The sequence below is a fragment of the Phyllostomus hastatus genome, unplaced genomic scaffold (genome assembly GCF_019186645.2).
Source record: "Phyllostomus hastatus isolate PE091 unplaced genomic scaffold, TTU_PhHast_1.1 phas_contig_148, whole genome shotgun sequence".
Lineage (NCBI taxonomy): Eukaryota > Metazoa > Chordata > Mammalia > Chiroptera > Phyllostomidae > Phyllostomus > Phyllostomus hastatus.
In genome coordinates, this window is record NW_025333607.1 from 10,357 (window position 1) to 21,399 (window position 11,043).

Sequence of the window (11,043 nt, forward strand, 5' to 3'; positions counted from 1 at the left end):
GCATGTAGAGGGCAGACTCAGCCTCTTTGAGACATTTAGGAGAGTCTGCACCATGAGGCAAGAGGGGGCATTTGTATGGAACACCTACTGGATATGGCTTCAGTGAATTCTCTAGTGGAGTGGGACAAGGCCTGAGGGAATCATGAGGACTGAGGGAATCACTATAGCATTACCCAGGTTGGAGTGGACTCAGATATACCTTAAGCTCTTTTGTGGGGAGGGCTCAGCAGGAAAAAATGGCCTCAGATGACTTCTGTGTGGGAGAATGTCCCCACCTCCAGCAAAAGCCCTGAAGACAGGCAGTTGAGACCCTCCCTTAATGTTCATAGAACCTTTCAATCTGCTCTCCCAAGGCTGAAGGTCAGAGCTTGTGAGTTTGTGTAAGTCTGTGTCAGGCCCATTAAGAGAAAGACTTGGACTCCAGCATCTCTCAGTCTCAGTCAGTCATTATCTTACTGTTTTTCCAGGGTGATTCCTTATATATGATACATTCTCCAAACTTTAACTTTTTAATTTTTTTTTCACATATTAGGAAAGTAAATGATAGTTTTAAGATTAGTACTTAAGACATTGTGGGACTCGATTCAAATAGTAATGAGCCATATGGCAATTGCCATTAAATTGAAGAGCACATTTGTCTGTTTTTTCCTTACAGTGTTCATGAAGTATCTTGATTTATTCTGTGTTGTTTGATGGTGAATCTCTGTTTGGTCTTTAGAGTTAGAGAAATAGTCTTCATTTTATATCTGTCCATGGTTGAATTCCCTTTGGGGGAACATGCATGGGTTATGAGCTAGGTCCCCAGCAGGGGGCGTATGTGAGGCCACCTCACTTTGATGTTTCATGTTCCTCCTCTACCCTCTATATAAAAATAAATAAATAAAATATTTTTAAAAAGCTGTTCTAAGTTGAATGTAATTTTTGAAATGAGATGATTCAGGCCTTCCTGTTTCTCTGTGGCAACCTGTGCCCGCATTCTGCTCTGGCATGCCATGGCCTGAAGAGGTACACACCATCTCTTCCAGCAAGCAGTAGTGTCCTGCAGATGACGCTGGTTCAGGGAAACCTTTCCTTCTTCTCTGGGAGCATGCCACCCTTGCGACCAGCAGGTGGCTGTGATCTGTAGAGTACCAATGCTCACACATTGCCACCTATGGAGAAAGCTGTTGTGAAAACTGACATTCAGATCTCTCTTGCTGTTGTGTGCTGTTTGGTGCTATGGTAGAGTAGCTCCATGTTCTGTCTTGGCTGAAAAACACTTCCTAGATGTAGCAGCTAGTGTCATAGATGAAGATTATGGAGGAAATACTGGTGTTGTACTGTTCAATTTTGGCAAAGGAAACTTTGAAGTTGAAAGGGTGACTGCATTGCACAGCACATTTGTGAACAGGTTTATTATCCAGAAATAGGGGAAGTTCGATATTTGGAAGACATTAAATGGGGTTCTGGAGGTTTTGGTTCCAGTGGAAAGAATTGCAATATATGCTGAGAAGAGAAAGTGACAAACATACTTTTTATTCTTAAAAATAATAAGCTTTTGTTTAGTGTTTTGTACTTCATCAAGCTTTAGCTTACAACACTACTTAGTTGTATTATAACCAAGGAAAGGGTACATATTATTTTTCTGCATTTGGTTCTTGTATAGATCTGCATGGAAACTTAACATAATTACTTTTTCAGTCAAAGGTGTATCAGTTAGTGACTCCCCACAGAATTCTATTATTTAATTTAATAAATGCTGACCTGACATGACCACTGGCCTGCAGTGACCTCGGAATGCTGCAGATGGCCCGTTGAAACATGAGAAAAACATACCCAGAGACAATCAGGTCCTGCAGGGAAATAGGGATGGAATGACCACTCTCTCTAGTGGGGAGCATCTCGGCCACCCTCCCTAGGGGAGAGTGCCTTGTTCTCCCACCCCAGCAGGCTTTTATTGGGTTCATTTACACAGGAATTCAGGTAAAGCTCATTCATTATTGCCAGGAAGTAAGGATAAAAGGATAGATAACAAAGAAGTCTGAGGGCCTATTTTGAGTCAGGGTCAGATAGCTAAAGAGCTATAAAAAGTTGAGGAAGACACTTCTTGCTTGGACCCTTATCATTTCATTGAGAGCATTCTAAACAAAGCAGGTTTCACAGAATGTTACATATTCTTTCTTAGGCCTGATCACCCAGGGAACTCGCCCTTTCCAGCACAGGGCTGCACCACCCTGTGTCATTGTTTCAGGCTTAGGTGGAGCAAGGGAAGTAAGGCAGCCAAGAGGTTAGGAGATTTTCTCACAGACAATGAGGACTCAGGCTATGGTGAGGCCTAGGTGCAGGGGTCCATCACCACCTTTTGCTGTAGCCCCAAAGTCCTTCCTTGGGGGCCTCCCATGTGATCATGCTTGTCTTAGGCCATTCCTCCCTTGGGGAATCTTACCCATCACTGACTAACCCATCAAGCATTGAGGGCCAGGCAGGGTGAAGAAAAAGGAACAGAAGTGTCACTCCTGACAGGGAGATAAGCTTTTGTCTCCTTGCTGGCTTAAGGTCCAGGGTCATTCCCTCAGCCTTAGATTTGGCAGGGTTTACAGATTTGGATACCAGGCAGGGCTGTTCCCAACACTGACTCTTGAAGAGCTTAATTTTCAGTTTACTTTACAAATGATAAGCAAAGCCTTTTATACACTGGATTATATTTTTTCACAGATTCTTACATAAACTGGACTAAAAGTTAATAAAATGTTAAAGTTAAAAATCAAAAGATTAGCCCTGGCTGGCGTAGCTCAAAGGATTGAGCGCGGGCTGCGAACCAAAGTGTTGCAGGTTCAATTCCCAGTCAGGGTACATGCCTGGGTTGCAGGCCATGACCCCCAGCAACCGCAGATTGATATCTCATATCTCTCTCTCTCTCTCTCTCTCTCTCTCTCTCTCTCTCTCTCCCTCCCTCCCTCCCTCCCTCTCTCCCTCTCTCCCTCTCTCCCTCCATTCCCTCTCTGAAAAAAATAAATAAAATCTTAAAAAAAATCTTCCCCATTAAAAAAAAGCAAAAGTTTTATATTTGTCTCTTTTAGATTTTTTTATTTTAAATTTTGATAAGAAATCATGTAAATAAAGATCTACCTTCTAAACTTTCTCTAGTGGTACAGTTAAGTCACATTAAGATTATTTGGTTAATTGTGCATCTGAATTCTGGAAAGTTTCATCTCACAGAAATGTGGCAATATCAATTAAAGAACCACTTCCTCTTTTTCTGTAAAACCAAGGCCCAGGTAAATACCTTTTCTTTTGTCTGAGTTTCACTCCATTAGAACTCTCCTAAGTGGAAAGCTGTGGCACATGTCTTTGTGACTCAAGTGCTTCACTTAGAACATGTTCCAGTTTGACTTTGTGGTACCAGGTGAGAACATATTTTCTATTTCCAGGCAGAGCAGTATTCCATTGTGTATATGTGCCACATTTTTATAACTTTTTGAAATATTTTATTCATTTCTAGAGAGAGGGGAAGAGAAAAAGAAAGAGGAGGAAACACTGGTGTGTATTTGCTTCTCGTGCTACACCTATAGGGGACCTGGCCCGAAACCCTGGCATGAGCCCTGACTTGAAATTGAAGCAGGAACTCTTTTGTTCACAGGCCAGTACTCCATCCACTCATCCACAACAGCTGGCGCTGAATACACTACATTTTTAATTTATCCATTGACATGTGGTTGTTTCCACCTACCGGGCTATTGTATTTAATGCTACCATTGACACATATATGCAAATGTCTCTTTCAAATCTTCAATTGAATATTTTGGGGTGACATATAACCTGTGACCTTGTGTATCTAGATGGCACTCTAACCAACTGAGCAGGTGGTCAGATGGAATAAATTCACTTAATTCTATTAATTTACATTTATTCCATGCCTTGATATATCATTTTTAGTGTTAAATAATATTTCATTGTATATATTTCAGTTTCCTTTTCTATTCACCTGTTCACATATATCTTCATTGTTTTGAATTTTTGTAATTTATGAATGATACTTCTAAAAATATCCCCATGTAGGCTCTCATGTAGATAAAATTTCTAACTCCTTGGTTCAATACTATAGACCACATTTTTTTGGATTATATAATAAGTGTATATTTAGTTGTGTGAGGACTTCTAAACTCTTCCCAAGTGACTGTAGCATATTGAGTTTTCACTAAGAAGTAATGAGAGTTCTGTTTGCTCCACATGCACAGCAGCATTTGCTTTTCTAAGTGTTCTGGATTCTGACTTTTCCAGCAGGGGTTTCATGTTGCTTGAATGTGCACTTTCTTCAGTTTTCCTTCTTTTAATGTCCACTTACTAACAGACATAAGATATTGAGAGTCTTTTAGACACCATCTTTTTATCCATATATTTTAAAAATATTTTATTTATCTATTTCTAGAGAGGGATAAGGGAGAAAGAGAGAGAAACATCAATGCCTAAACAACACGTTGATCGCTTGCCTCTCACACACCACCAAATGGGGATCTGGAGCCAAACCCAGGCCTGTGCCCTTATCAAAAATCAAACTGCTGACCTATTGGTTCAAATGCAGGTGCCCAGTCCACTGAACCACACCACTCAGGGCTTACAAATATATATTTTTTTCTCAGCTCATGGGTTCTCCTTTTCCCTCATGATGATGCTTGCTTTTTCCTTTTTTTTTCTTAATGCTTCATTTGAGACATCAGTTTAAATGTTAATACTATGAATTTGAGAAACAAATTTCATTTACAATTTCCCTTGAAAAGTATTTGGTCTCCTGAGCTTCCGTGCCTCAGTGCGTGGACCACCAGCCTGCAAACCAAAGAGTTGCCGGTTGCATTTCCAGTCTGGGGCAAATGTCTAAGTTGTAAACCAGACCCTCAGTAGGGGGCGCACAAGAGGCAACCGCACTTGTATGTTTCTCTCCCTCTCTTTCTTGATCCCTTCCCCTCTATAAAAATAAATAGAATCTTTACAAAAAAAAAACAGTATTCAGTGCACAAAATTAAGTTTTTGTAAGTGTTCAGTAACATGGAACTTATATTTGCAGTCCGTTTTTTTTCCCCGTTATTATCATAAACACGTCATGACTAATCGCTTGAAGGTGACATGTTGAGAGAGAATTTTTTTGGTGGAACAAGGTCCGTTCAGCAGGTATACAGACGTGTAATATGAAAACTGAACCTGGCCCGCACTGTAGGCATGTGCCCTTACTGGGAATCCAACTAGCGATCCTTTGGTTCAGGGGCACCAGGAACTGATCCAATGAGCACACAAGCCACTGCTCCCTGTTTTTCCATCCGATTGTTGTGTGTGTGTGTGTGTGTGTGTGTGTGTGTGTGTGTGTGTGTGTGTTGTGTAAGTTCCTTGTATCCTTTGAATATTTAGCATTATTTGTGAGTATCTTCCACTATTCACTAGATTGGTTTGCTTTCTTGATGATTTCATTGTTCTGCAAAAACTTATTTTATTGTAGCCTTATTTAGTTGTTTCTCCTGTCTGCTCTACCCTCCATGTTATATCTAAAAGAATATTTTTTAAGAGTCATAAAAGAGTTTGTCAGCTGTCCTTTCTTCTAGTGTTTTCATGGTTTCAGGTCTTAAATTTAGGTTTTAATCCACTTGAAGTTTATTTTGGTACATGTCATAACAAAGTGGTGTACTCATAAAGTTTTGTGTGTATTGGTTCAGTTTCTCTCCGAGCATTTTTGGTAGAATCTGTCTGATCTCATTGTATATTCCTGATTTTTTAAAGTAAATTATTTAATGCCATATATTTGTTCATTTTAGAACTTGGGTTACTTGTTTTATCATGATGTTTTGTAAAAGTCCTTCACATAACCTGGATATTACCTACCTATCAGGTGCACTTTGCAGAAATTTTGTTCTTTCTTCAGGATGTGCTTTTATCCTACTGCTTGTTTGCTTTAATATGCAGGAGTTTTTATATTTTGTGTAATGTCATTTGTTTACTTTTGCTGTTTTACATTTCCTTTGGGTGTTATAATAAAAAAAAATCTACAAACTCGTCTTTTAGTGAATTAAGAGCTATTAGTTTTTTCCCTGGCCCTAGTGCCTCAGTTTGTGGAGCAAAATCCCTTAAAGCTAAGGCCTCTTGTTTACTTCTGGGAAAAGGAATATGCCTGGGTTGTGGGCCTGTTACCTGGCTGGAGACATAAACAGACAACTGCTTGATGTTTCTATATTTTAATGTATTTTTCAATTTGAGTATTCTGTTTTTCAGCTCCCCATTCTCTCTTTGGCTTACTTTGACATTTTCTGTGTTTTGAATTTCATTTTGGTCATTTATAGATTTTCTGCTCTTAAGTAGTTGTGATATAGTTCTATGTTTCTATATTCAGGTGGGTATTTTCAATTCTTTATCCAGTAGATAATACATTTGAATACACATAGTGCCAGTTTTTGTAGATATATTTTAATTTTCTGATTTGAATTGGTTTCCTGTTTCCTGTCTTGATATATTTGTTGAATTTCAGAAATGTAAACAAGTAGGCTTTATGAACTTGCCTTCTCCAGGTTAAAGGGAAAAAAAATAACACTCACCCATAGTTTAAACTCTAATTTTGGTAAACACAAGTGGTGTGTGTTTGATTTTGAGTGTGTGAGATGTGCAAGTTTAATATAGTGTCAGTTTATTTCTCAAAGCCCGGGATATATATGTTTTAAGATTTCATTTATTTATTTTTTAGAGAGGGAAAGGAGGGAGAAAGAGAGAGAGAAAAACATCAATGTGTGGTTGCTGGTGGTCATGTCCTACAACCAAAGAATGTACCCTGTCTGGGAATTGAACCTGTGACACTTTGGTTCACATCCCACACTCAATCCACTAAGCTACACCAGCCAGGGTGGTATCTTTTTATGCTTGATATTTATCTTCAGTCTGCTAGTTTCTGTGGTATTTCAAGTATTACCCTTCCTTTTCAGTGTGCACTTTAATGTATTCACTGTGTGCTGTTATGGTGTGAGCATTGTGTGTCCTGAAAAACAGAACCACGTATTTTGAAGATGCTTGAAAACAGTGAAATCATTGAACACACTTGACCCTCTATGTGTCTAGAAAAGAACTGGGAAAGTGGAGTTTTCTTATCCTATTTCCATTGTGTGCCAGGAAATGTGAGCTCAGTGGTTGCTGAGTGTAAGCAACTGTTGTTCTTTTTCTATGTGACTTTTTCTCATTGTACCATACTTGGTCTTGCTGCAAACATGTAAAGTACTCAACACTGTGATTTGTTTAAAAATTCCTTATAAGTTCAATGTACATTTACCTGTGTTTCACATCTGTGAACCTTTCTTTTGTGTCTTTCAGCTGTGTCATCTGCAGACAACCAGGACTTCTTGCAAAGGTCAGGAAGAGAAGATGTATCCTTTGAAGCAACACTGGTAAGATATGAGAGGTGTGCCTTTGATACTGATAAAGGAGTGTGTGACAAGATAGAAAAGATGTTTAAATGGAGAGACCTAAGTTTGAAAAATCATTCATGAAAAATCCTTGTTATCTAAAGACATGAGAAATATTACAAATTTGGGAAAACTTCCAATTTAAATCAGTTACATTTACAGATCAATGTGTTTGCAAATAAGAAGACTTAAAATAACGTTTTAAAAGTATGTATTCTTGTAAAGGGCAAGTGGCAAACACAGGACCTCCAGGCCAAATGTGGCCCTCCACCTTCTTTTATCCAGCCAGCACATTGTTTAAACCCAGTGGCAGTGTCAATCTCCTTGTGCCTAGTGAAGGAATGGTTACATTTACACGATCCTAAAATTACACGTGGCCCATTGAAGGCAACCTAGAGGATTATGTGACCCCTGGGAAAGTGAGTTTTACACCCCTGTCCTAAAGTCAGTCTGCAAAATGTAGGAAATCTAAGAATTTTTGGTGTGTGCAATCATTTGAATTATTTAAAAGGTAGAGGGAGAATAAGTTTTCAGTCAATAATCTTTATAATGTTGCCATTTAAAATGCATGCATAAAGATTAAATATGTTCAATGTGATAATGTCTTTCCTAAAGAATTATGCTTCATTTAGAAATAATGTTTTCTTTTACTTCACTATATACTATTTTAATGAACTTGGGAGAGATTTTTAAAATAGCCCATGTGTTTTAATAGGGATCACAAAAGGCTTATTTGGGAATAAGTGCACATGTTTAATGAAGTTACAGATGTCACAAAATGCCTTTCTGTGTTCCATGTTTACTAGAATACATGGGACTCAGACAGAAGTAGACAATGCAATGCAAATTGGAAGAATTCTATCCACGAGTCAAATCCTAAAGGACATCAGAAGACTCAGCTTCCACATAGCCATTATGAAGGTGGCCAAGTCTTTGATGAAATGTCAAATCACAATACCCATCAGGATTTTCCTATTCTGAAGCTGAAAACCAAGCAAATTAAATATATCTCATGTTTAAAAGAATCTTTACAATGCACTGAAGAAACAAATATTGCTGTTGGGGGGAAAGATTACCAATATTTACCATGCATGAAATTCTTCAATCAAATACCTAATCTAAATACACTTAACAGAATAGGTACCAGAGAAGAACACAAGTGTAAAAACTGTGGTAAAACAGGCCATTGTTTTTCAGGTGTAAATCTACAGAAAAAAATGTATCCTGGACAAAAGGCTGATATGTGTAAAGAATGTGGCAAAGAATTTTGGAGTACCTCAGCCTTTACTCATCATCAGAGATTTCAGACTGGATACTGGCCTGGTAAATACAGAGAATGTTCTAAAGCTTTTAACCAATCTTCAGATTTCAATGAATATCAGAGAATTCATACAGGAAAGAAAATTCTCCAATGTAGTGAAGGAGCCAGCGCCTTTACAGAGTCCTGCAGTCTTGCACAAGATCACAGAATTCATACTGGAGAAAAGCATTATGAGTGTAGAGAATGTGGAAAAGCCTTTAGGTCATCCTCAACCTTTACTTGTCCTCAGAGAGTTCATACTGCAGGGAAACCTTATAAATGTATACAATATGGCAAAGCATTAACACAGTCTTCAAACCTTACTGGACATCAGACAATTCACACTGGAGAGAAACCTTATGAATGTACACAATGTGGCAAAACCGTTAGCCGGACTGCACACCTGACACAACATCAAAAAATTCATACTGGAGAGAAGCCTTATGACTGTACACAATGTGGAAAAACCTTTAGCCGGACTTCAACCCTTACTCAGCATCAGAGAATTCATACTGGAGAGAAGCCTTATGAATGTATACAATGTGGGAAAAACTTTAGACAACAGGGAACACTTAATAAACATCAGAAAATTCATACTGGAGAGAAGCCCTATGAATGTAGACAGTGTGGCAAAACCTTTAGCCAGACTGCACACCTCACTCAACATGAGAAAATTCATACTGGAGAGAAGCCTTATGACTGTACACAATGTGGAAAAACCTTTAGCCGGACTTCAACCCTTACTCAGCATCAGAAAATTCATACTGGAGAGAAGCCTTATGACTGTACACAATGTGGAAAAACCTTTAGCCGGACTTCAACCCTTACTCAGCATCAGAAAATTCATACTGGAGAGAAGCCTTATGAATGTATACAATGTGGGAAAAACTTTAGACAACAAGGAACACTTAGTCAACATCAGAAAATTCATACTGGAGAGAAGCCTTATGACTGTACACAATGTGGAAAAACCTTTAGCCGGACTTCAACCCTTACTCAGCATCAGAAAATTCATACTGGAGAGAAGCCTTATGAATGTATACAATGTGGGAAAAACTTTAGACAACAAGGAACACTTAGTCAACATCAGAAAATTCATACTGGAGAGAAGCCCTATGAATGTAGACAGTGTGGCAAAACCTTTAGCCAGACTGCACACCTGACTCGACATCAGAAAATTCATACTGGAGAGAAGCCCTATGAATGTAGACAGTGTGGGAAAGCCTTTAGACACCAGAGAACACTTACTCAACATCAGAGAATTCATACTGGAGAGAAGCCTTATAAATGTACACAATGTGGTAACGCATTTAGGGTCCTATCAACACTTACTAAACATCAGAGAATTCATACTGGAGAGAAGCCTTATAAATGTACACAATGTGGTAACGCATTTAGGGTCCTATCAACACTTACTAAACATCAGAGAATTCATACTGGAGAGAAGCCTTATGAATGTACACAATGTGGCAAAACCTTTAGCCAGACTGCACACCTCACTCAACATGAGAAAATTCATACTGGAGAGAAGCCTTATGAATGTACACAATGTGGGAAAAACTTTAGACAACAGGGAACACTTAGTCAACATCAGAAAATTCATACTGGAGAGAAGCCCTATGAATGTAGACAGTGTGGGAAAGCCTTTAGACACCAGAGAACACTTACTCAACATCAGAAAATTCATACTGGAGAGAAGCCTTATAAATGTACACAATGTGGTAACGCATTTAGGGTCCTATCAACACTTACTAAACATCAGAGAATTCATACTGGAGAGAAGCCTTATGAATGTACTCAATGTGGTAAAGCCTTTAGACAGGCCTCACATCTCACTGGACATCTGAAAATTCACCCTGGACAGAAGCCTCATGAATGTATTCAATGTGGGGAAGCCTTTAGGCTCCAGTCAGCACTTACTGGACATCAGAAAACTCATACTAGATAAAAGCCTTATATATGTGAAATGTGTGCCAAAGCCTTTAAACTGTCCTGTAACCTTTCTCAGCATCAGAAAATTCATGTAGGGGAGAAACCTTGTAAGTGTTGAGTATTTTATAGTCCTCAAACCTTTCTCATCATCAAATAATTCACACAGAAGAAATGCCTTACTTATATACCTAATGTGATAAAAAAAAATTTAACCAGTCCTCAATACTCATGCATCATAAAATATATTTATACTGTAGCAAAGTCTTTTAATTGTACATAATGGAATAAAGCTTTTAACCTCTTCCAACCCTTACTTATCATCAGAGAATTCCTGCTGTACACAGGCTTGTAAATGTGGACTCTGTGGCAACACTTTCTGACATCAGGTCACTCGTAGTGGAG

General features: G+C 38.6%; 1 protein-coding gene across 1 annotated transcript; it reads left to right on the forward strand.

Annotated features, from left to right (window-relative positions):
* Nucleotides 1–8,650: 8,650 nt before the first annotated feature.
* LOC123831893 (zinc finger protein 850-like) lies at nucleotides 8,651–10,759 on the forward strand. Its single transcript, XM_045859213.1, is given in 1 exon segment — nucleotides 8,651–10,759. A coding segment is annotated over 1 exon segment (2,109 nt).
* Nucleotides 10,760–11,043: the final 284 nt, after the last annotated feature.